The following is a 26,537-nucleotide window of genomic DNA, read 5'->3' on the forward strand; positions in this document are numbered from 1 at the left end:
GCCCGGACTCGCCGTCAGGTGTGGCGGGGCCCGCCCGGCGGAGGGGGCGGGGGGCTTGCGCGGGAGCCCGGAGCCGGTGGTGCCCGGGAAGAGCCGGGGTGGTCCCCGGGCCGGTGGGGTCCCTCGTCCGGCCCTTGGCGCACGGTTCTCTCTTTCGGCCCAAGTAAGAGGCACGTGAAGCCGAACCTTCCGGCGTGGCCGCCCCTGGTGCTCCAGACCTTCCTCTTTCGACTCTGTCCCCGGAGGTGCCCCACCCGAAGTGCCCGCGGAGCCCGGGCTGCGCGGGCGCGCGTCCTGCCCGCGCCCCTCCCGCCTCGCTCGGCCCGTGGCCCTCTGGCCTCTCCGGGGCGGGGACCATTTTTAAAAAAGTGTTTCTCAAAGGCTTGACGGTTGCGGTTTCAGCCCTGGGGCAAACGGTTGCTTCACAAAGTGAAACTTGCTGTCGGCGGCGTTCCCGCCTGGCTTCCTGGAAGTCCGAGAACTACCTCGGTGTACCCCCCACCCCCACCCCGCCCCGCCCCGCTCCGCTTCCGCGTCCCAGTCCCCGAGCGGGACCCCGCGCCCCCTCCCCGCCGCCCACTTCCCCCGCCGGGGTCCCCCGCGCCCCCCTCCCCCGCGCGGCCCGGCCCCCCTCCCCGCAGGGCCCGCCCGGCCCGCCGTAATTGCAGGTTGGGCGGTGACTCACGCCGGCGCCCGCCCGGCCGGTTCTTAAGCAGCAGCGCGCGGGGCGGGCGCCGAGTGTCGGGCGCGGCGGCGGGAGGAGGCGGCGGCGGGCGGCTGCGCGCTCTGAAGGGCTCTCCTCTGCCTGCAGGTCGGGAGCGCGGTCTCAGCTGCTGCGGCAGAGTCGAGTTTCCAGGGGCTTGAGGAGAACCCGCCAGGAACCGAAGATGCCGAAACCAGTAAGTGACCCAGCGTCGGGGCGGGTCGGACGCTGCGGGCGTTCTTGCCGGGCGGCGCTGCCTGGGCGAGGTGCTGGGGCTCTTTGTGCCACCGGGGTTCTCGTGCAAACGGCGAGACGGCCGGAGTGGGGAATTGTCTCCCCTCTTCGGGATTCGTTGGTCCTTTTGTGTGGAACTCTTGGGAAGTCCACTGTGCTGCCCCTCTTTCTACCGTCTTTTTGTTTGTGAACGCCCCCCGCCCGCCCCGGTACTTTATGCTCTTTTGTAAAAGAAAGTTTGGTCTGCTTAAAAAAAAAAAAAAAAAAAAAAAGTGTTTTTTAATGCAACTTGGGAGTTTTTTTTTTTTTTTAAAGAAAAGTCGGATGGCTTCCGAAGGCACATCAACTCCGAGTCCCTTTAAGCACCGGAACCCAATTCACCCCAAGTCTGCCTTTGGTGCTTTAAAGGGCGTCCAGCTTAGAAGACCCCGTCTTTCTGGCGGGCAGCTTCCTGCCAGGCCTGTGAAATTGTGCTCTCTTAACCTGGGAATTTGCTGCTGGCAGCAGGATTCCTATCTCTGAAAGCGGTTTAGTAATGAACTTGAATTGCAGGTGGAGGAAGGTTCCCCTGCGCTCCTGGTCGTGCGCTCCTGGGCTACATCATAAACGTCAGCTGATTCTGGTGCCCGCACCTCTGTCCCCTGAATCTGATTAGGCCGCTATCAGGGTTAGATTGCTGGCCAGGTCTGGGGTGAATCACTTTCACTGAAGTTGTGGGAGCAAACAAGGCAGGTGCTTTGTGACCGGCGTTTCTTGGAAAGTTGTATAGATTTACCTGCTTTAACACAGGTGAACGGTGACCAGATGCTGCAGAGAGGCTTTAACTTTTTTTTTTAATGGTTTTAAATCATGATGAAGAAAATTTCTGGATTCATGAAAAACTGCAGTAAAAGATACATGTGGGATTTTTCTAGTTTTTCAAACAATTTGGTTCTGTAGTCGATGTTTATGTGCTTTTTCTACTATGAAGTCGTAGATTCTTAATAAAAGGAGCTCTTTATTAATAAAGTCTGTACTGTTAGGTTAAATAACCATGTTAATATGCTATCAGAGAAGAAGTCAATATAGTTTTGCCTGAATTACATGATTAAAATAAAATGATTCATTCATGATGTAGAAATTTTTTTTCCTACACAAATTTATTTTTTTCTATTTAAAAAAATTTCTTTTAGAGAGCACAAGTGGTGGGATGGGTGGGAGGTGGGGGAGAGAGAGAATCTCAAGCAGGCTCCAGGCTCAGTGCAGAGCTGAAGCAGGTTCCATCCCACGATCTGGGATCATGGCCTGAGCCAAAATCAAGAGTCAGGCTCAACTGAGTGAGCCACTCAGGGGTCCCACAAAATTCTTTTCATTTCCACTTGCACATAACATCCAGGCCTTACAATGCCTGTGATATAAAACTGACCTAAAAACACAACCTTACTCGGGGCACAGCCCCCATGCAGCCTTTTGCAGAGCTGTGGTCAAGATATTACTGTAGGTATGGTTTTCTTTATTTCACTAAAAGAAAAGATGCAGAGTTCAGCTTTGAAGATCTCACTCTGAAAAAAGTCAGTAAACCAGTTTCCTGTTACTGCTTTTCTTTCTCATTTCTCAAAGTGAACCGTAATTTCTTTTGTTCTGTTTTTTTTGTTGTTGTTGCAGTAAAATAATACATCATATGCAATTTGCTGTCTTAACCATTTTTTTCAGTGGCATTAAGTACATTCATCCATCTGTAGAACTTTTACATCTTTCGAAACTGAAACACTGTACCCATTCAACACTAACTCCCCATCCCCTCCTCCAGCCCCTGGCACCCGCCCTTCACTTCCTTTCTCTATGACTTCGACTGCTCTGGGTCTCTAATATAAGTGGAATCACACAGTATGTGTCTACTTGAGACTGGCTCATTTTAGTTTAATGACCTCAGGGTTCATCCATGTGGTAGTGTGTATTAGAATTTCCTTCCTTTTGAAGGCTCTTTGTATTTCTTATGGCAGGCATATTTTAATTGTATGTGTAAATATAGAAACATCTGAATATTTGGGGTTTGAGGCTTCTACCTGATCCTTTGAATTCAGTATTTTTGATTGATATCTAAACTGTGAGTAGACAACTTTACAAAAACGGTGTAAATGAAATATGTATTTGCTGCTTTCCCTCTTAATACTGCTTCTCGAATCACTACTTGCTGGAAAGATTGTTCTCTCTGTCCCGCAAGCTGCGTGTGCAAAGTGTGGGTGGGTGAGGCAGCTTGTCTTCGGGGAGCTTATAGTCTGGGACCTGAGCCCAGACACATGCAAATGCTAAAATAGAAGCTGGGACACTCTGAGTGCCACCAAAGAGGGAAACAGGCTTAAGTCAAGTGTAACACAATTAAGAGGAAAATCATCCGATGGGGAAATGGGTGGACTTCATTGAGAACCCTTCAGCTGAGTCTTGCTCAAGGCCTGTGGGTAGGATTTGATCGGCCTGGGCACTCAGAAGGAGAGCTGTTGGCTGGTTTTACTTTTCCCACAACTGCTTTGGGGCTCTACTCTTGTGTGACTTGTAGACAGACTTCCAGGGAGAATGATCTGAGGCCTAGAAGGCAGTACGTACGCCCTCTGCTCAGCTGATATGTACCCTCTGCTCAGCTGATATGTTTGGCCTTGTGGGTCCTTCTTATTTGGAGAGAGCCGTGGCGGGGGGGCGGGGGTTGTGCCCAGGGAGCGGTCTCAGGAAGCAGTCTTTGTGCCTGTGGTTCAGCCAAGGGTGACCTGTGGTATCCTTCCTCCTTACTTCTTACCACCACAGTTGCTCTCTTCATCATGATAGGAAGGAGGCATGGGGCGTAGGAAGGAAAACCACAGCAGTCAAGCTTAGGAATGAAAAAGGTGTTGCATTCAAGGCTAAGCTCTCAATCTGTTTTCGGAGTTTAGCCGTGAGCTGCCTTAAGTGGTACTGGCAGATGCCATAAATGTTCCTTTGTAAAGTTTTGATCTGGAAGTTTCTGATATAAAAGCAAATATTCTCTTCAGTAGGAAAACTGAAAACACGTTCAAGATTCCGCCTTTTGCCAAAATTTGAAGATAATTTCTCAAATTGCCTTGCCTCTCTGGGAATATATTTTTTCCCCTTGGGTAGCTACCCAGTATGGAATAAGTCCTTGTTTCTTAGCTTGTTTCTGCAGGTTCATTGTCTATAAAATGGGACTGCCAGCGTCCTTAATTCATATTGTTGCGCGAGACAATTAATGTCCACTAAATATTTCAACAGGCACGGGATTTACTGAATATACACTGATACATTTTCCATCCCCTCCATCAATTGAGAAGCACACATGGGATATGTTTTGTGTATCCCTCCGTCTTCAAAATGGGCAGATGGTGAATTAGCTAAGATTTTCCCATGTGGTGGTGAGAAGTGCTGGCTAGGATTAGTCATTTGTCATCATCACACTGTAAGGCACAATGAGTCTATTTGTACATTCATCCATTAGTTCAGTCATTTATGCGTTACTATGGTAGATGTTGAGGTTACCAAGATGAGCAGGCACAGAAATAGTTCTTGTCATCGTGGATTTACAGTCTGTTGAGGGGAACAGACAACAATCCTAGAATAACTTGATTGTGTACCATGGCATGCATGTGGTGGTGGTGGTTGGGGGGGGAGAGTTAATCGGGCAGGACAGGAAGGCACTCCCAAGAGACAATGACTATTCTGAGCAATGTAAAGAATGCAGGGCCATTCACTAGGTGAAAAAGGGAGGCAAGGAGTGTACCAGGCAGAGGGAACCCACTTGTGCAAAGGTCCTGTGGTAGAAAAGGGGGAGGGGTAGGATGAGTTCAGCGTTCCAAATATGAACGCGTATAGCTAGGGAGAAAAACAGGCCAGCTGTGCCTAGCCTAGTAGGTCTTAAGAGGGCGTTTTCAGGGCTTAACTCAGGGGGAAGCACTGATGGGTGTTGATTGGAAGGAAGTGACCTGATCAGATTGGCTTCTGAAAGGTCACTGCACCTGCAACATGAGAATCAGTAGGAGGTGAGAGGTGGAGACTGTAGACTATTGGAACCCAGGTGAGGGGTGGTAATAGGATCGACCAAGGCAGTGTGATGCAAGTGGAGAGAGGTGGGTGTTAGGGAGCTCTTTGGGAGGTATACGTGATAGGACTTAGTGATGGATTGGATGTGCAGGGGCAGAGGGCGGGTGGAAGGCTGACTTCTGGCTCCTGGCTTGCATAACTGGACGGATGGTAGTGCCATTCACTGAGATAAGGAACCTGGAAAAGGACTGGGTGTGGGAGGGAGGGTTGAGTTTGGTTTGTACTTGCTAATAAATTCGTGACTGTAAATGATGAAAGGAGTCCCTTTGACTTCTCTCATTATTATAACCGCTACCTCCTGAAATACAATATAGATGTCAGTGTTTTTCTCAAGCTACAGGTTTTTAAGTCCACGTAAAGTGAAAGTAATCCACCGGCTTCTAATTTTTCTTCTGAGTGCGTGTACACATTACACATAAAGTTAAAGGTGAGGATTAATTTAGTGCCGTGTTCTCCGACTTTAGTATAGGTATTTATCTGGAGATCTGAAGATTCTGGAGTCTCTCACAGTTCTACTGAATCCCCGTCTCTAGGGCTAGGTAGGATGTGCTTTTTCTAGTAAGCTCTCCAGATGGTTCTGAAGTGCCCCCGGATTTGGGGAATTGCTGATTTCATAAGAAAGGGACAGTTTTTACATAGTTCCCCCTTTGGAACCCCACCAGTGCGGTGAGGCCCTCTTGATACTGGTGGTTGTGTGTGAGCAGAGACCAGAGCCTGTGGTGTGTTTTGGGGGGGGGGGGGGGGCAGCGGCAAAATCCAGTGTGATTCCAGAGCACCCATTCAGGCAGATGTTCTTGTAGGGAACATCTGTGTAGGAGTGGATACACAACCACCTTCTTAAAGTTCCAGCTTAAATGCCTTGGGTGCCATCATTGGTATTTGGAATGCGGCTGGGGTGGGGATAAAGGAGATAGCTGGATGGTTATCAAACTCCAGAAAGACTAGCTAAGATGTCCAATTGAATCTCTCTGATTTGAACTTCTCTCTGGGGGTTTGGTTGTGGAGCTTAATTTGGCCGCCACTGGTGTGTGGTCTCAAATTTTGGCTGTCTTTGTTTTTAAAGGGGAAGAAAAGCCAGCCGTTTTCCATTAAATGGCAGGGAAGAAAGAGATCCCATTCTTACGTTCCTCTTTGCTCTTCAGGCCTTCCGCACTGGCCTCACTTAGTTACTGGTCTTTTTTTTTTTTTTTTAATGTTTTATTTATTTTTGAGAGAGAGACAGACAGGTAGTGCAAGCAGGGGAGGGGCAGAGAGCGAGGGAGACACAGAATCTGAAGCAGGCACTAGGCTCCAGGCTCCGAGCTGTCAGCACAGAGTCCGATGGTGCGGCTCAAACTCACCACCTGAGCCGAAGTTGGATGCTCAACCGACTAAGCCACCCAGGTGCCCCTCCTTAGTTACTATTCTAAGTAGTAATGTGATTTCTAACAAAAATTTCATAAACTTACAAATACTTACAGGTTGGGTAAGGAAAACATTACTATTCTTACTGAATTACCATAATTTCTTTATTTTACTTAAACTTCTGTTTGTGTCTTTGATAATTTGAAGATTCTTAGGATGATTCAATATATGCCTGCTTTCTTAAAGTATTTAGATGTTTTACCTGCAGTCTTAAGCAATAAAATTCAGTCTGCTTTCAGAATCACTGAATGCATATTTTATGCATTATATTTTATTTCATTTCAGTAGTAACTGCATTTGGGATTCCCCAGCTACTCCAGTTAGTTTTTAGTTTAGGCACTAAATGTTTGGTTGCCACTGCTAATTACATGTGAATATTTATTGAAGAGACCGGAAGGTTGCATTATTTTCCTTCTAAGAGACTTACCATCCGTGCCTGTGGACATAAGGAGGATCTTATTCTAGATGTCTTTTTAAAGTTTACTTATTTTGAGAGTGAGAGGGAGCACAAGTGGGGGAGGGGCAGAGAGCGGGAGAGAGAGAGAATCCTAAGCAGCTCAGAGCCCTATGCAGGGTTTGAACTCAACAAACCTCTAGATCATGACCTGAGCTGAAGTCAGAGGCTCAGCTGACTGAACCACCCAGGCGCCCATAGACTTCTATAAATGTTTTTTTGTTGTTTTTTTTTTTTTGTTTTTTTTGTTTTTAAAAATTTTTAACCTTTATTTATTTTTTTGAGACAGAGACAGAGCATGAATGGGGAAGGGTTAGAGAGAGGGAGAGACAGAATCCGAAACAGGCTCCAGGCTCTGAGCTGTCGGCACAGAGCCCGACGCAGGGCTTGAACTCACAGACCATGAGATCATGACCTGACGCTCAACCGACTGAGCCACCCAGGCGCCCCTGTTGTTTTGTTTTTTAAGACAACTATGCTATAATGTGAGTTGGAGCGTTATGGCTAAAAATGCTTAGTATAGCTAATATACATATTTTTTCCAAGTAAAAATACACAGCCGTATAAAGAATAGTTTCGTAATTAATTTGGTATTTTACTTGTACTTTGGCAAGCTTCTAGGAACCTCAATTTTGTCCTCTGTAAAATGGAAGTGAAGTTTTTACATGAAAAGAACGTTACATAAACAAAGCTTCTATGAAATCCAAATAATTTTATCTCCAGGTGCTGTTTCTTGTGTACATTTTTTCCTGGAAACGAGCTTTACTAACTTTTCAGTGTAACAGGGAGCTAAAACTAAGGGTTTTAGTTTCCAAGTTGCTATTAACCAGGTAAAGTCTGTCACTAGGCCTTCTAAGAAAAACAGCGATGTGAAGTGTTTGGGTTGTGTAGTAAAAGGGAACATTCTTTCTCATCCTCTTGTAGTTGTGCAAATTCCCTGGGAGGTCATATGGGCTCCTTCCTTACCCCATTGAAGGCCTGTTGTATGCCATTACATTCTGAGTGCTAGAACTATGAAAAGAAATAAGCTAGATTGTTGCCTTTAAGGGATTCTCAGTCTAATGGGGGAGTCCCATATGTAAGCAGAGAATTATAGTGCAGCGTAGTAAGTATGATAATAGAGATACCTACAGAAGAAGAGGAAGTGTGCCCTGGAGAGCTAGGGAAAGCCTCTCAGCTGGTCAGATGCTTGGGGTGGGTGTTGAGGGATGCCTAGGAGCTCACCGGTACACAGGAGCAGAAGTGAATTTAAGGCAGCAGCACTGGTCAGTTCTATTTTCCTTTGATTGTGAGCCACTTTTCATTCTCTAAGCTGTTTTTAATACCGATAGGTAAATGGTAATACGGTTCAAAGAATGGGGAAGGCTGCATTAACATAGTAATTACCTTTTTCATCTAATGTATTTGAGAAAACCTTGAAAGCAGAATGAAAATTTCCTGACCCTGACCCAACTTTGACTGTCAGCAGAAAGGAACAAATACCACCGAGGAGGATCAAACTATAATAGCCAAGTATAGTAGATTTTGCTTACCTTTTTGTTAACTATGAAGACACTTTCCACGTCCTATTTTTTTTTTTTCTGTTTTTGCCTGAAAGCCAGTTTTAAGCTTTCTGTATGAAAATCATCGTGTCAGATATCGTCACAAATAATCACTTTTACTTTAGGTGGAATAGTTGGCCAAGGCCAAATCTGGCTGTGCCGGTTTTGGTAGGGGATACCAGCTAGGAATGGTTTTTACATTTTTAAAGGGTTGTTTACAACAAAAGAACAGCAAATCTGCACCAGATACCAAAATGGCCCGCAAAGCGTAAAATACTTATCTGACCCTTCACGGAGGATTTCACCAACCCCTGCTTTAGGATAAAAAGAATTACTGTTCAATATGTTATCCTTGTATATATTTTACGACTAAGCTAATATTTTGAAGCAGACCCACACCAATTATTCCAGTTTTTAAAAATTTCTTCTCAAAGAGCAAGTAATCTGTTTTCTTAGCCAGTATTAGGTGTATCACAGGCTCTGTGCCTGGACAAGTATTGGGAAAGCTGTCATCGCCTAGAAGCAGGCATGGTTGGTGTTGAGGTAATACTTTAAACAAGGCTGGTCCCCCAACAGGTCTTTTGTTCTGTGGAGAAAGTGCTAGTATCTTATGTCACACTTGCTAAGCCATTGTATAATGACAGATTTCTGGCATATACTAAAAGAACACAATTTGTATCTGATATTTGAGTTGAAAGCAGGATATTCTATAAATGAATTGCTTTTTTTATCACTGACAGTTTGAAATTAACTTTTGAAATTACTATCGCCTATGTGAATTTCTGACTATAGATGGTTTTCTAATTCAATCCCTAATTTAGACCACTCTAAAATAGAACCTTCTCACTGTCCACCCTTTAGCCCACTTTATTTTACTTAATAGAACTTAGTTCTATCTATAACAATGTTAGATACTTGAAGTGGGGGGTGTTTTTTATTTTTTGTGTTTTTTCTTTCCTGGCCACGAAGCAAGATGCAAAGTGGCTTAAAAAAAAGAAAAGGCATTGTTACCTGCTTCAAGAACAAACTTTAAATTCCTACTTTATTGGCTGACCGACTAGATAAACATGCCTGCCTCTGACAGGGTGTTCTGTGGTGAGCTTGTCAACCTCCCTGTGCCCTGCCCCCTCACCTGTGAGACATGATCCAGGGACCTACCTCCTAGGTTCTGATGAGGCAGGACCGGAGAGCCTAGCACCGGAAGCTTCTGGCCTCGTGCCTGGCACCCGGGCACCGTCTCTTCTCACCATAGAGAGCAGAGTAAATGGCAGAGGAACTCTACTTTAACTACTAAATTCTAATCTGATTAAAAGCTTTTGTAACTCATGATGGGCATTCTTTTTCTGACTTAGCCTAATAATGCAATATATTTTCCTTTTGCTACAATGAACATCACCCCCCTCCCCCCTTCTGTAACCTCTACTTGTTCATTAACAAGTGGAGCACCTACTATGTGCCAGGTTCTTAGCTCCTAGGGATACACTGATGAACAAAAAGGGGAAAATCCCTGCTTCCAGGGGCGCCTGGGTGGCTCGGTCGTTGAAGCCTCTGACTTTGGCTCAGGTCATGATCTCATGGTTGCCTGGATTCAAGCCCCACGTTGGGTTCTGTGCTGTCAGCAGAGCCCGATTTGAATCCTCTGCCCCTTCTTTGCCCCACCCCCTCTGGTGTGCGCTCTCAAAAATATTAAGAAAATCCCTGCTTCCAAACCTCTAACATAAAGTCAGGGAGTGATAGCACTGCTGTTGGTTTTCATCCAGGCTTTGCCGAGAGGCAGAGGTGCTTTTCTTCTCTCACTGACTCTTTGTTGGGTGACCAGTTAAAACGACTGGGCAGAGTGTGGTTTGTTTTTGTCTGTTTTGTTGTTGTTTGGTAAATCACTCTTGCATTGGGCAGTGAGCCAAGATACTTCTCTAAGAACTTGTTTTCAAGTAGGTTTGATGATAAGCATGTCCTCATTTGCCATGCCCCTGTAGATTCTTCCATCATTTCTCAGGCATTGAGGTTCAGGGAAAATTAATTTCTTTTTGAATAATATTTGGACTTTTGCACCATTACTGCATCCATAGGTTTCTTGTAAGATATGTCTTAGAGGGAGAGCCAGCCATGGTTATTATGTTTTTAAAGAGAAAATTGAACTGCAGATCACTTGGTAAAAGCTTAGAACATAAATATTATTTTGGAACCACCTCTTTATGAAAATACGTTATGTATATTAGTGTAGTGTTCTTGTTAAGGTGTTTCATTGCCTTGGTTAAATAATTACGGATGTTGCTTCTTTTCAAGTATCTGCTTACATAAGTGGGACTTAGATGGGGAGATAGGGTGGGGAAAACTGGATGTTTGTTAAGAAACTGACCAAACAGGGCAGCTTGGAAATACAGTATGATGACAAGGCTGCAGAGTGCATGACACAATTCGAGGAATTCAACTGTAAAAAGTTTTTGAGACAATGGATAATTGAATATTAACTGAATTTTAAATATTAAGGAATAGTTTTGAATTATGTTGGAAGTGATAGTGGTCTGGTGGGTAACACATATACACACATGTATGTACTCAGAGTCCTTTAGAGCTACGTACTGAAGCTTTTACGATTGAAATGATCCTGTGGCAGCCTAAAAAATGCCAGCAAAAAAAAAATTTTTTTTATCTTAAACTGGAAGAATATTTGAATCGAGAATGTTAGAAAGTTAATGGCATCCAGCTGGGTGACAGACAGTACATGAGGGGAGGGGGGAGTCCTTGTACTGTTCTATTTTTGTGAATGTTTCAGATTTTCCAAAGTAAAGTTTGTTTTTTAAAAGCACATAGGGGTGAAAGGGAAAGATGCTGTCACTTTTACAAACCGCCAAACGCTGGAGTGGTTGGAGGGCAAGCAGGAAGGGATGTCTCTGCCCTGGGATCTGGAGTCCCAGGCGGGTCCTGCTGAGCGGCTCTCTACAGACCCCCGAGTGGATGCGGTTTCTTGGGAGACCTTGGGTGTTCTGATCAGATGAGTGACTGACCTAACCCCATCTGGACCCTCTAACCTCCCACATACATATTTTATTCAAGGGGGACCTCCAGTCAACATTGCAGTTGATTTGAAAACACACAGAAGTGTTTGTTCCCAGCTAGTTCCAGTTACTCTGTATTCCCACAATCTTGGGGGTGGGGGTGGGGGTGGGTTGTGCTGTGTTCTGAGCCCTGGCTGGAAATAGGTCATTGTCTCAATGGCAGCATTTGCGCAGCTGAAAATTGGAAGTGAGCGTAAAGCGTGGGGCATTCCGGGGCAGGGTTTTGGAGCACTGGGACCATGGGTAGGGGTAGGGGCCGGACAAAGCAGCACAGACCTCCCCCGCCCCCTTCCCCTCCACTAGTTATGTGCATAGACATAATCCATCTTGGACCTGACAGACCAGATTGTGACCAAGTATAAATTGAAGGCTTTTGTTTTTGTTTTTCCCCGACACTTAGTGTAATTTCAGAAACACTGGGCCGTTTAAAGTAAGTTTGGTTGAAATGTGCTTATGCAGGCAAATTTTGTAAGGTTACTGATTTCATATGGAGTTTTAAAAAAGCTAATGGGGTCTTGCTCTCTGTTTTTGAAGATGTCAAAAGTAAGGGCTTCTTGGTCAAGTTCAAATGTATTTTGCCTAAGCTTCTTACAAGGGAAATGTTCTGTACCCCAAAATATTATGGCATATATGGCTTTAACACTTTTTATTTTTGAAATACTCTTTACACCCAGCATGGGGCTTGAACTCACAAACTCAAGATCAAGAGTTGCATGCTTAACCGACTGAGCCATCCAGACTACTGCACATGGGATCTTAAGCAGGGGCAAAGATCTGTCAAAGAAATGGCACAAGATTTAAGTACAATTTGTCTTTTATGTCCTTGCCTAAAACAACAGGTTAGTGAAAAGAATTCTGCTTGGACATTTCTATTTTTTCATAGGCTTCCCCCCCACATCACACCCCCTCCCCAGTAGATTAGATAGGAGAAACCCTTCAGAGACTTGTAACTTTACAGAGAAAACATTCCAGGGGGGTAGTGAAGTTTAATCTATAGGCCTTTAATTTCCTGTATTTTATGAGCCTAGAATTAAAAATCATTGCAGCAACTGGTGGCCATCCTGGCCCTGGCCCTTCTCTTCTTTTATGGGATCCTCAGTTTGTGGATATAATTAACCTCCCTTTTCAGTGGACTAAATTGATGCTGAAGTATGTATGACACATCTAGCAAAACTGAAATCACGTGTTACAGAATCAAGACTTCACAAGCTTATTAGGTAAAGAGAAAGTGACCTTTGAGTGGGGAGAAAAGGATGTAGACAGCATCTGTGTTTCTGGAAAGAGTTTCTTTTGTGGAACGTGACATTCTTTGATCATTGCCTCCCCTTTCCTAGGTCAGGTGTCCAAGCATTGTAGCTAGTTTAGTGCCCATATTAAATCTACACACACAGTGTATGTCATTCCTACTTACAGACTCTCACAAAAAAAGGTTCTTTAAAACGCACAGCTATGGGCACCTGGGTGGCTCAGTCGGTTAAGCGTCCGACTTCGGCTCAGGTCATGATCTCGCGGTCCGTGAGTTCGAGCCCCGCGTCGGGCTCTGTGCTGACAGCTCAGAGCCTGGAGCCTGTTTCGGATTCTGTGTCTCCCTCTCTCTCTGCCCCTCCCCTGTTCATGCTCTGTCTCTCTCTGTCTCAAAAATAAATTTAAAACGCACAGCTAGTAGGCATCAGGAAAATGAGTTTTATGTGCCCTCAAGCTGATAAGAAAATGTCCACCAGTATTCCTCTGCAGCACAGGTCATTGGAACTTGGGTGAGAGGGACGATCCTTTCATTTTGTCACATGTCTGGAAAGCAGTGTCTTCCTGCCTCTGTTTCCTCCTTCTAGAAGCGGTGCCTGAGCCCATGAACAGAGGGGAGCACGAAATGTTCCCAGCTCAGTTTTCAAGTAGTGGGAACTGACCTTCTTTTTAGTGGGGCTGCTCAGAAAGTTCCCTTCTAGCTCTAAGGTTGTGATTTTCTCTGGTTATAATGAGTACAAACAAGACTGGTTTGTCTGCTTTTTGTATTGCAGCTCTGCTTGACAGGAAGTGGGTCTGGGGGCAGGAAGTGGCTTATTTTCAGAAGCAAAAGGAGCCATTTAGAAAGACTTGGGGTTTCATTACGTGCTCTTGAAATTATGCGATGGTTGATCTGGGCTCTTCCTTTTTGTATATCTATAATTTTACATAATTTTATCCTGGAATTTGGAAATATGAACTTTTCAGAATTGAAAACGATTGAGTTATTGAAAGATACAACTTTAGCAATAACATTTAGAAGCCCCATAGATACAAGTAAGTATTTTTAGTAGCTGATTATCAGAAGTTGAGGAAGTTGCATACACTTTTCTGGGCCTCAGTTTCCTCAGCCTTTCAAAGAAAGTAGTTGGACAAGGATAACTTTTCACCTCTCACCAAGCAGTACCCATTTAGAATCTCCCTACAAGATAGTTTTACCTTGTCACTACTTTTGTTGTTCCACTTATAATGTATGCATTTATGTAACATAAAAATATGGTATAAAATATAACGTGTAGAGATACCTGAAACACGAAAGTTCTTTGGAAATCCTAAGATCCAGCTGTCATGTTAACACTCTGCCCTATTGTCCACTGCACATTAAAAATTTGACGTTTCTAAAGTTAAGAAAGGAGGTAAAGGGTAGATAGTGTTAACTCTTATTATGATTAAGTTACCCTCAAAATTCCTTAAGTGATATCGAATTCTTAGCTAAAATGATGTTGGTGCCCCCGCATGGTGTCAAAACGCTCTTGGGGTAGGAAGCAGGGGCCTGGCTGCTTCCCACCCCTGTATTTCCATGGTCAAAAAGATATTTTTAAGTGTTTACTTTTTAGAGAGTGTGCGCACACGTGCACGCAGAGGGGCTGGGTACTTTTTAGAGAGTGTGCGCACACGTGCACGCAGAGGGGGGTGGGGACGGAGGGTGTGAAATGGGCTCTTCGCTGACAGAGAACCTGATGTGGGGCTCAAACTCAAGCCGTGAGATCATGACGTGAGCTGAAGTCAGACGCTTAACCTGCTGAGCCACCCAGGCACCCCATCCAGGTTAAAATTTAAACTCCCATTCCCTAATACTAAGGACTGTGCTTAACCTGAACTGAGAAACTCTACTTACAGCTACTTGGTTGATAATGGAGTTGAGCTGGCTATTTGTCATTGAACTCTGTGATTGTGACCTTACTTTTCATTAGTAATTAGCACCTGGGCAGATGTTAACCGACCACTGCTTTTTTTTACACTCCCGTCTAGAAGGAATAGGAGGGGAGGGCACAGGATTGCTTTAATCCAGAAGGATAGTGGCCCATCCTGAGGTACTAGATTGTGGCAGGTTAATTTGGTTTCTTGATAGATACTCCCTCCCAATGGGACATTCTCAGGCTCCCATGAACTGCTAGCATCAGCTCACATGTAGCCAAGCTTGAATTGTCCAGGGGAAGTGACTACCATCACCAGGAATGGAGTATCTGGAGCCCCGTGATGGGCACCATGAGACGGGAGGACAGCCATCAGCAGCATCGCCCAGTCCTTCTCCGTGACTTTCAGTGCTTCCTATTCTCAGGAATAGTGGAACCACCCGCCCATGGTTCCTGGGAAGGTTCCAGGAATTACTGAGAACCGAGGATCAGCACTTTGACCTCTGTAGAAGTGCTGTATATTGGTTATTAGAGCTGTCAAAATGGACTCTTGGTCAGCCTTAACATTTGATGATTTTATTATTCCTGTTACGAGGCAATAAAAGACTGGAAAAGACCAGTATGTTGTCCTAGTTTTGTATAACTATTTGAAAACTATCAGAACATGGGTTTTATATCTATTCTGCCCTTCTGTCTTCAATGGTTTGTTGTGCTGCAGATAAAACGATGATGCATAGAAGAATTTTTACTGAAATCCCTGACCATTTTTGTTATAATCCAGCCTCTACATTTGCAAAGGTGGTTGACCGGTTCTCTTTGGCATCTGAAAACGTTCCTGCCGCAATCAACCAATTTGTTCACTGCTACTCAGTTTCTTTAATCTTGAAATAGAAGAACATATAAAATGATGTGATTGGGTATAATTTAAATGTAAGATACACAGGAGCTCAAAAGAAAGGAATAGCAGTATTTTGAGTCATTATCCGTTGATTTACAGGTTTGCTGTTAGTGTTATTTAGTAAAATGTATTTATACTGCTTTTTCCATCTTCTCTGAAGGTCTGGTGTTAAGAGCTAGCACTAAACATGTATCTCTGGAATTTTAAACTTTGAGCCCAGCCTGCTTTGGGCGTGTGGTGACATGTGGTTCTGCTGGTGGTGGGAACATTTCAGGAGGGACTGCTGCCCCCCCCAGCTCTGACCGACCGTGGTGCTGGTGTCGGGTCATTACGGACTTGGCTCCATTTGATGCACAATCGTGTTTTAAGGACCACATTTCTATTTTACTTGTCTTCTCTCTGTACATCAGTGTTGTGCTGTTGTGGTAAATACCTCCCCATAGCAACATACCGGTTTTTCTTTTGGCCTCTCTATCCTTAAAAGAATGGTATACGACAGCAGGGTGGTTTCTGGACTGGCTTTCTTCAATAAAAGCCGGGCTCGTCTAATTATATGCTTATTAGAAATTATAAAAATGTAAAATATGGTCACTGGATTTTCTTTTTCTTTTTTTTTTTTTTTAACGTTTATTTATTTTTGAGACAGAGACAGAGCATGAACGGGGGAGGGCCAGAGAGAGAGGGAGACACAGAATCGGAAGCAGGCTCCAGGCTCTGAGCCATGAGCCCAGAGATCGTGACCTGAGCTGAAGTCGGACGCTTAACCGACTGAGCCACCCAGGCGCCCCCGGTCACTGGATTTTCAATGGCAACTACTTCTATATAATTTTGTTGTTTATATAAACAGTGTTACTGGGAGCAGCGATGTCCATTTGAAACAAACATTTTATATCCTAGGTAGAAAAAAGTTATCTTTTAAGTAGTAGTCATTACCATGATCCCCTAAAAAGGTCTGATGAAATAGAGGGAGAAAAGCTAAAAAAAATCCATTTGCTTTTGGGACTTGGCTGAATTCATCCATCTGCATTTCTACGCTAAGCCGATTAAGGTTTGCTAAGTTAACGGTCAAGTTTGCGGAGCTTGGTCATTTGTTAGCTAGCGTTTGTGAAAAATGACCACTGTGTGTCATAGCTAATGTTAGGATTATTTATTGAGTTGGAGTATTGCTCATAAGGACTTGATCTGTATCTCAAAGATCAGGATCCAGAGAGATGACCAAAATAGGGGGTCCATCTGTTGGGATATGAGTATGTGGGATGGGAGAGCATAGGTCTGTAACTGTTTTTAGTTCTAATGAATGAAAATTTAGTGAAGTTATTTTTACGTAGTGGATTATAAGTAACAGCAATAAATGCATTACTTTGGCCAAAAGGTGTTGTGGCTTCTTGTATGTTCGGGATAGTAACCTCTTGCCCTGAGAGCAGTGGCTGTCTGGGGTGGCTCACCTGTGAGTTTGGTAGAGCGGTGTTGATTTATGGGCTCCATCCCAACTTACTGAGTCAGACTCTCTGGGCCCGCGGCCCGGAAAGCTGTGTCAACAAGCTCTTCAGGTGAGTCTTTTGCGTGTGCAGGTTTGTGGAGCACTGAGGACCCAAGGAGTAGCTTATAAGGTGCAGCTGGCTGTATTTCTTAAACGATTACCAAGGGACACCAGATTTCCTACAACATGTCTGATGTGGTCACGTCCTTTGGGCAGCAGTGAACAGGGCTCTGGAGGTGTTTGTGTTAAGTAGCTGTAGCATGCCCGGCACCATCGGAGTTCAGTGTTGAACAGAAGACTCGGCCGCCTGCCTAAAAGTTAGAGCAGGAACACGATTTACTTGGGAGAACCCTGAACAAGAGCCTGGGTTCTCCCCTCCTCTCCTTGGTGGTGAACGCCCAGTTGTCTTCCCTCATGTGTAAGGGGAAGGAGTCGACTAGAATTCATGATGCTAGAAATACTGCTGGCTTCAGAGAGTAAGTGTGGGAGCGTAGGATTCAGAGTGTCTTCTGTGTTCACATCAGTTTGGCAGCTTGGACCGTCTTCCTGTGAGCACATAGAATATTTTCATTTACGACTTACAGCAGTAAACTTAAATTGAATTTTAGTTTTTAAAAATTCATTTTTCTGAGTTGCTGGGCTGGCTCAGTCGGCGCAGCATGTGACTCTTGATCTCAGGGTTGTGGTCTCAAGCCCCACATCGGATGTAGAGATTACTTAAAAATAAAATCTTTTAAATAAGTACACACATAAAAATTCATTTTTTTCATCTCTATTTTCCCCTAAAGATTTTTTATTCTTACCATTTTGAATGCCAAACTGACAGTATAGTTCATATTTGCAATCACTAAAGCAACATGGAGCTAGTTAATAAGATACTCAACCCAAATGTCCCAAATGGTGAATGGATGGACAGCAGTGATGTATCCATACACTGGAATGTTCCTTGGCGATAAAGAGGGAAGCCCCAGTACAGGCTATATCATGGATGAACCTCGAAAACATTACACTGAGTGATGGAAGGCAGAGTGTTTATACGCCCTGTTGAGAACAGGGAAATCTATGGAGACAAAAAGTAGATGAGTGTTTCTCAGGGCTGGGGAGAAAGGAGTATTGGCAGGGGTGACTGCTAATGGGCACCAGGTTTCTTTTAAGGGAATGAGATGCTCTAAAATTAGATAGTGGTGCTGGTTGCATAACTCTGCTGAAAACCACTGAATTGCATGTTTTAGATGGGCGAATTGTGTGTAAGTTATATTTCAACAAAGCTGTTATTAAAAAAGAACACATAATGACTCAACATGAAAATCAAAATACAATAGTCTCTATAATTATTGAATTACATGAACCAAAATAGCATTTCAGAAAACTGTTATAAATCATTTATTATCTGTTGTGAGAATTTTTCCTTGTTCTACTTCCCTGCTTCCCCCATTTGTGGGAGAAAGTTTACTGTATCTACTTCCTATCAGAGCATTTCTAAGTATTTGAAAGGTCTTATCCAAATATTTGAAAGCTGTTAGAAGTTGCTGAAGTGGCACCTTCGGAAGAAGGCTGGAATGTTGGAAAACAGCACTGACATTTTTAAGTGATTATGAAAGGTCAAGCTCTCAATGTAATCTTGGTGGCGGCTTGGATGGTTCTACTGAGGCTAATTTTTGAGTAAATGCAGGTGTGATAGTATAGGGATTAATCTGTTATCACTGAATCCACTGCCTGAAATTCAAACATTCAACTGTTACGGTTTGTATTTCGCTGTGTATTTTAAATGGTTTTCCTGCTTAAGTAGGTAGGAAAATCACTGCAAACTTTCTTCCCCCACCCACCAACTAAGATGAAATCTGACTGCCTTGCCCAAGAAGACAAACGAGCGCTTGCCTGTAAAGGCTGTAGAGGAATTGATTGGTCTTGAATGTTTCCTTCTTGGTCTTTAGTGCACTATGAATTTATTCTGTAAAAAGTGTGATTAGAGAGGTAATCTTTTTTTTTTTTTTTAGAGAGGTAATCTTAAACCAAATTCATTGTATTTCAGAAGGAAATGGGCACTTCCCAAAGGAAAAATTGCGGTACTGGATTTATTTACCAAAACAAGGGAAAGAACTGGCAGATAATATGACAGCCATACGTGGGTTAGAAGTAAAATCCAATATTTCATTGTCAATATCATTTTTATGCCTCTCAGACTCCTAGAAGGCATTTTAGATACCATTTTGATCAAATAAACTGGGAAGACTTAGAAATCATGTTTTCCAGAGTACATTCTGAGACATACCAGTCCTTTGGGATATTCCATGGAAGAAACTTCTGTAGGTAGAACATTCCTGGGGAACTTTGACTAGGACACTGCCCTGGGGTTTTGCACCAAAGATATTAACACAACAAAGACACTCAAGCCTTTCCATTAAAGAAAGAAAAAGAAAACAGAAACCACCTTAACATATGTGACCTCCAGATAGCCCCCCCCCCCCCCCCCCCCCCCCCCATTTGTATCACCTCTTTGTCTCTCTATGAAGGTCAGATAATGTTCTACAGAACTGCACTGCCCCTGACTTGGGTGGTGTCAGAAGCCGGTCAGATAGTTTTTTAAGTTATAGAATGTTACAGTTGGGAGATCCCTCGTAGATAAAACGTTTCCAGTCACAGGACTTCATATTACAAATGAGGGGAAGGGGCTTTCTTCAGGATGTGGACCACTGGGCAGGGATTGGCCGGGATGCCTAGGGAAGCGGGTCTTGGCCCCCTACCTGCTGTCAGGCCTGTGCTTGTGGTTTCTCAGCTTTCTGGGGGAGTGAGCAAAGGGAACAATGGATTTCTTTTTTTTTTTTTTTTAAGTTTATTTATTATTCTGAGAGAGCAGGTGGGGAGGGGCAGAGAGAGAGAAGCCCAAGCAGGCTCTGTCAGACTTGGGGCTCAAACTCCTGAACCATGAAATCACGATGCGAGATGAAATCAAGAATCAGTCGTTTTGACTGAGCTACCCAGGTGCCCCAATTTATTTTTGTTTTAATAGGGTAAATTGTTAATTGAGTTTATTTAAAAAAAAAAATTGTGGTTTAACACACTTACATTCTCCTCTTCGAAAAAGAGGTAGTTGCATCAGAGCAATAAAACGTGTACTACTCTGTGTCCAGCCAGAGAGTTGCATTTTCCCTCCTGGAAATGTGACATCAGGTATGAGCTTTCCTTTTGCCCATGAAAACCATCTCCTGGCCGGCTTTTAGTAGCATCACAGTTGGCTATTTTTCTCTCATCAATCTTTCTGGTCCGTCCACACAGCTTTCCTAAGAGGTCAACCCACCTATTTTCACAGCTCCAGCCTTCCTTGCACTCCTGCACCTCCCTGGCGCTGTTGGGCTTCAGACCTAGCATTTCTGAGGTGGAAGGGGCCTCGGGACTTCTAGCCCAAAACTTCAGCTTGCAGACAAAGCGGGGTGTGAGGCCCAGTGGGAGGAAGCTCTGAGGCTACAACACCGGCTCTCAGACCCGGGCCCCCTGGCTGCTGTTCTCTTGCCCGTGTTTCAGCGATCCCCAAATTCAGCCGGTGTTCTTGGGCTGAGGCCGAGAAACTCAGGCTGCACTGGGGATTCTAATAGTTGGACCCGTTTGGAAGTAACTGTGAATGGGCGCTACTTGAGACCCATCTCCATCGATCATGTTGTAAGTGACAGAAGGGCGAGAGAAGCCTGACTCCTCTGTCTGCAGTGCCCATGGCACCCAGGGCACCCAGTAGGCACCCAGTGAGCGAGCCTCCAGGGCATGCCATGTGCCCACTAGCTGGGGTGGGTCGCCAACAGTGAAATAAAACCACTATGGTTCATTGGCACATAGTGTCACAGTTTTGAGCTGAGCTAACCCATAAGAGCAGCAAATAGAATTTTTTTGGAGTAGATTATTAAGCGGAGGGAGGACTGAGACAGCATTACAGTTAGGTTTTCATTAACTTCATTAACTAAGGCAAAGATAGGTCTATGAGTTAAATTACCTATCAGATAACCTATTCGTTATCTAGCCAAGAGGCATGGCTCATACACCTGTGAAACAGCAGTCATTTCATAAAAACTAAACATGCATGGCATTTTGCTTAGATTTAAGAACTTTTACTGGCCAGATTTGTTCTTGTTTTAGAAATAAAACTTTTCATTCCTATTTTTGTTTTTATAGCCTTTGTCTCTTTCAAGTACAGACCTGCAGCCTATACTAATATTCTAGTAATCAAAAACTTGCCTGTCTTACTGAAATGAGAACACAAGTTCCCCACTAAGCTAGGCTGCTAGGGCAAAAAGAAGAAAGATTTTTCTGCTAAATATGGCCAGTGTGGAAAATCTGCATTATACTCATTAGAGCCTCATTTTTTTGGATGTGTTGGGGCATCTTCATTAACATGTTTTCTTGACTTGTGTCTAAGCAAGTCCTCTTACCCTAAAATTTATGACATGGCATAGAGCAGTAGAAAGACCTCATTATTTTTAATCTGTGGAGTTTAAAAAGCTTTTGCTAACTTAACTCCATTATCTAAAGTTATTTATGAATTCCCATTATACGTAGTGGGGTCTGGTTAAGTCTAGTTCCTTCTATGTTGTAACATTTTAGAACTCTCAGTATGGCTTTGTTTCTTAGTTTCAGTTGGAGTAGCACGGGGAGGGAGACATGAATTGTTGAGCTACCGTCTACACCGTCCACGGCATGGGGCATGTGTGTCTGTGTGCACGTGAGGGGGAACTCGAGCAAAACTCGACTTGAATCACTGTCATCACCCCTAAACAAAGCAGAATGTTTAAAAGGCTTTCAGTATTGTGTCAAGCCTGAGAGAATCCCTGCCTTTTGGGGTTAGACTTTCAGTGACTGACTGCATGCTGTCTATACACACGTATCCCACACATTACTATGGGATTTTGCTGCCTTCAGCAGATGTTGCCTTTGATAAGAAAAACTTAACCTGGGGGTAATTACCAGGACAATAAAAGTTGCAAACCATGCATTCTTTCCCCCATCGTTTGCACACGGTTTGGGTTTGTGTGATGGTATGTTTTAAGACTGTGGACCTCTGGCTTTTTTTGTGGAACCATGCTCACATTGATCATGCAGGACCACACAAGCCCACTTTATTTCTGTGGCAGATACGAGCATCAGCTTCCATCCCAGCACTGAAAAGAATTGCTTACCGTGGAAGCTCAAGACAAAGAGAATCAAAAAGGAGAGTTGGGGGTTAGACATGTTTCCTTAATTGCTAAAGTCTGATTTCTTTTAAAGGTACTGGATAAGTGGATCAAAATATGTATATAAATGGTCTTGTCATCTGAGTAAGTGCTTCATTTTAAACTTGGATACAGGTTTGTGCCATATTTCAGTATTTCATTATCAAAGATCTATAAAATTGAAAATAATCTTAACAGGCTTTGTAAACCCAGAGCTCTATATCCTGCTTCTGATGAAGACAGTGCCTCTCTGTGGCCCTCAGTCTGGGTAGCTGCCTCCCGTTTCCTCAGCATCTGGAAATGATGGGAGCACTTTTAGATTGTCCCAGGGACTGGGGACACTTGTGTTTAGTAGGTGGGCTCAGACCTGCACTGGAGATAGTCTTGGCAGAGCGAGCACCTGTGCCTGGAATGCCATTCATGCCCCCATGAGAAACACTAGCGGGGCAGTGACCTTGTCCAGGAGCACGCACCTGTGACGCAGAGCAGCTCGGCCACCGGTCATCATGTATTGTTCGTTCACGTGTTGTTTAGGGTTCCTGAGATATCTCGTCCCAGCCTCCTATCAATATTGTAGAGCATGCGCTATATGTGAATATACACGTATGTTGATAAAATTCATTTGATTTATAATTTGGGGGCGGGAGATTGAAAATAAGAAAAATTCTGTTGTGTCCCCAAATCAGAACTGGAAATTACAGGGCCAGGAGACCAAACAATGGAGGAAAGCCTATTTGTTTCCTGTTATTTGTCCCAATTTTATTTGTTACTGCAATGCCAGAAAAACTTAACCTGATCTTTGTTTAGGCTCACTGTCTTTGTTGGAGATTCTGTACGACACTTTATGCTTGCCGGTGGGTGTTGGGCCTCACAGAAAGAATTCTCTGGAAAGACCAGACCGACTAAAACTTGGCAGAATGGCTGTGTTGGAGCTGTGGACAGCAGAGCAGGTCCTTGTGGTGGTTCGTGTACTTTGTGGAGGTTATGCAGACCTTCTCTTCATGCTTCATTTTTAAGAAGTTTACTTTCTACGGACTACTGGCCTGTTACCCCCATCCTCAGTAAAACTACTCATTTTACTGGATATTTGCTTTTTCAAAGAGTTGTGTGAACTTGGAATCAAATGTAGATCTGATTTAAACCTTAAAATCATTTTTTTTTTTTTAATATTCCTGGTAATCAGTTTGCAATCAGTGAATCAGAAAAGCATATCGAAGACCCCGTATTTGTGGGCCTCCACCTTAGTTTTGGGTGTGATGTATCCTTGTGGGCCTATGAGTGTGTAATTGGAGCGACATTCGTCTACTGGAATGTTTGACTTGGGGCTGCTTTTTCATCTCTAATATGTGCATTTGGAACCATAATTGAGAAAGGTACTTTTATCTTCTGCTTTATAATAGCCGTTTTGTGATTATTAAAAAAATAAATTATTGCCAGCAGGAAAAGAAACTTAGGTTTTTATGTTTTAATATAGTTGAAGAATTTACAGTATGTTTCCTTTTGCTTCTCAGTAAACTCGAGTTTTTTAATTTGTAGACTTGAGATTGAAAGGGAGACTTTTCTTGAAATCCTGGAAAATTTATGCCTCCCTTCTCTTTACTATCAACCAGAGAACCTTTAAGACACAGTGGATTGTATCAAAGTATCTCTCCACTATCGGTCTTCAGGGTTAGGGGGGAAAAACATCCCTAAAGACTGGTTTTGTTCCTAAAGAGACAACCAGAGTGGTGACTGCTAAGCATCTGTAGTATGCCAGCTCTCCTTAGACCTTTGTCAGCAAAGCGTTAGTCCTGTTGCTCTGTCCCCGTGATATTTACACCTGAGGAAGGAGGGGTTTAGGGTACACGTCTATCCAGCTACTTGCGTATGTCACTCGAAAAATGGTGAAAGCAAGCGTTTCCTAACATTGAGCATTCTGGGGTGCCTGGATGAGGCACTGGTTGAGCGTCTGACTCTTCATTTCAGCTCAGGTTGCAATCACTGGGTTGAGCCCCACGTCGGGTTCTGTGCTGAGTGTGGAGCCTGCTTGGGGTTCTGTCTCTCCTCCTCTGCCCCTCTGTCTCTCCTGCTCACATGCGCTTGCGCTCTCTCTTTGTAAAAACATAAATAAATAAAAAATAAAAAAGATAATTAAGCTTTACTCTTGCTGTGTGGTGGTGTTTTTCTTTAGGACAGTCACATAAAGTAGTATGTTGTCTGTTTCATATGCTGGTAAATTTGAGTTTTCTCGAATGATATATTTGAAAACTACTTTGAAATGAGTTTTTTAAACAAACCCTCCATGGGAATGTTAGAGACCTCGTTAAGGCCCCTCATCGCCCCCACCTCAGTTCCTTGTGCTCCGACCGTCTTGTGATCTGTCCGTCCCCATGTCGTGTGCTCCGACCGTCTTGTGATCTGTCCGTCCCCATGTCGTACTTCTGTCCTCTGCTGGATGGCTCTCACAGGTTTGTATTGATGGGATGTGTGCCATTTTGCTTGTCATAGCTTTCATTTCTGAAGTTTTCCATGTTTCTACCATCTTAATTAACATTTCAATTACTGCGCAGTATCCTCTTTTGATGTGTCATCAGTCATCTGACTGTTTCTCTTTTCACTATTCAGTTTCTTATGTTTCTAAACCTTCTGGTATGTTGCTTTCTCCTTCTCTGTTCCTTTCACTTACTGTCTTGGTCTGACTTCTCAAGGAGGCTGGCCAGCCCACTGGTGCCTTCCTTGGCTGTTGTGAGGGTCAGTGTGAGCTGGTGCACGGAGAAATGTTAAATGTTTATCAAGGTATTTTTGTAGAGAACCAGCTTAGACCTAAGTGCGAATGTGCTTTAGTAAAGCAAAGGAGGCCTGCGTTTGAGTCCAAACTGTGCACACACTGAGACTCAGCAGCTGTCCACTCTGAGTGGACACTCGCAGCGTGTGAGTGTGTGCGCATGCGTGTGTCATGACAGCATGAGAATGGATGTCAGTGAGGAATTTACTCTTGCCGTGTTGCTAAGTAGCTTTGAGTTTATGCCGACGGCTCAGGAGATCATTACAAGAAAGGAGCACCCAGTTAAGTAATTCATTTCGTTCTGTTTTCTAGATCAACGTCCGAGTTACCACCATGGATGCGGAGCTGGAGTTTGCCATCCAGCCAAATACAACAGGAAAACAGCTTTTTGATCAGGTTGGTCTTTGAGCTTAGGAGGGAGAATCCCTAATTAGAAAATTATTTTTTGCAGATCTGAATAATTTTGCTGAGCATATTGGCTTGCGGCTTACCTCTTTTTGTAGAGGAGAACATTTCTCCTTCTTCCGGGGGGTTCACACTGTTGTAAACACCCTGTGCGAGTAGCCCCTGTTCACAGCCCTGTGAGAGGAAATTTGGGGATGCTCTGAAGTCTTCATTAGCACAGCCCGTGAACTAGGCAAGGCAGAGCACGTCCACATCCCTGTGTATTTCTTCTTGAGACCTGAAGGTGGATGCAGAACGCTGATTATAGTGAGCCACCCAGAAAGCGGTGATAATTCTGCCATGGAACAGTTCCAAGTTTTGGAACAAGATCTGCTTCTCTGGGCTAAGTAAAGTCTGCTCCGGAGCCAGGGCTCCAGGAGGGCAACAGGCACAGACATGAGTTTACAGGTCCCTTGAGCTATAGCCTGCCTGGCTAAGGGGCTCTGCTGATGGGACAAGTGATGTTCTGAACCCTAGCACTAAGCCCAGAAATTGGAGTGGGTGGTGATCAGGAGCTGAGGGAGGGTGGGTGACTTCTAGCAAATTTAGAAGGTGTAGGGGACTCCCTCCTGTGTCTGGTCATATCTCCTTGTCCCCAAAAGTGAGCACCCGGTAGGTTCATCCCCACCATGTGCTGGGCCAGCACTGGTGTGTGTGCTGGGCTTCATGGGGTGGGCAGGGACACCTCCGTTCTGCCTGTGCTGCTCTTGTGAGGTCATTGCCTGGCTCTGCCCATACCCAGTAAGGACAGAGGCATTTACTCTTCGCGGTCAGGCTGGACTTGGGGCAAAAACCTAAAGGTTTCTTCTGAAAGCGAATCCTGAAGTAAATTAAGTGGAGCCAGCCGAGCCCTGTGTGGGTTGGGTCAGTGGTTCGAACGTGGGTCGTACCAGAGTCCTTGTCTGTAAATGAGTGGTGGGGCTGTCCTCAAGTGACTGTTCTAAAGCGGAGATGGAAACTGGGGGTTAGTTACAGAATTTCAATGCCTCAGCCGTTTATCTGCCCAACCTCCATCTGCCTTGTTTGTTCGTGTGTCGCTTCTCCGACATCGCGTGAGGAGTCCGCGGTGACACCACTGCCAGTGTCCAAGACACCCGTGTCTGCCCGTGGGACCCTTTGGAAGCGGAGGGAGCGGAGAGAGCAGCGAGGCCTGCCCTGC

General features: G+C 44.3%; 1 protein-coding gene across 1 annotated transcript in view; it reads left to right on the forward strand.

The window, feature by feature from the left end:
• EZR (ezrin) overlaps nt 1-26,537 on the forward strand; it is a 51,195-nt gene that overhangs the window by 198 nt on the left and 24,460 nt on the right. Inside the window, 2 exon segments of the mRNA XM_040448744.1 lie at nt 812-899; nt 25,247-25,330. Coding sequence (XP_040304678.1) covers nt 888-899; nt 25,247-25,330 — 96 coding nt within the window. The 5' untranslated portion in view covers nt 812-887.

This window comes from Herpailurus yagouaroundi, unplaced genomic scaffold, assembly GCF_014898765.1.
Source record: "Herpailurus yagouaroundi ecotype Mexico unplaced genomic scaffold, PumYag 198, whole genome shotgun sequence".
Lineage (NCBI taxonomy): Eukaryota > Metazoa > Chordata > Mammalia > Carnivora > Felidae > Herpailurus > Herpailurus yagouaroundi.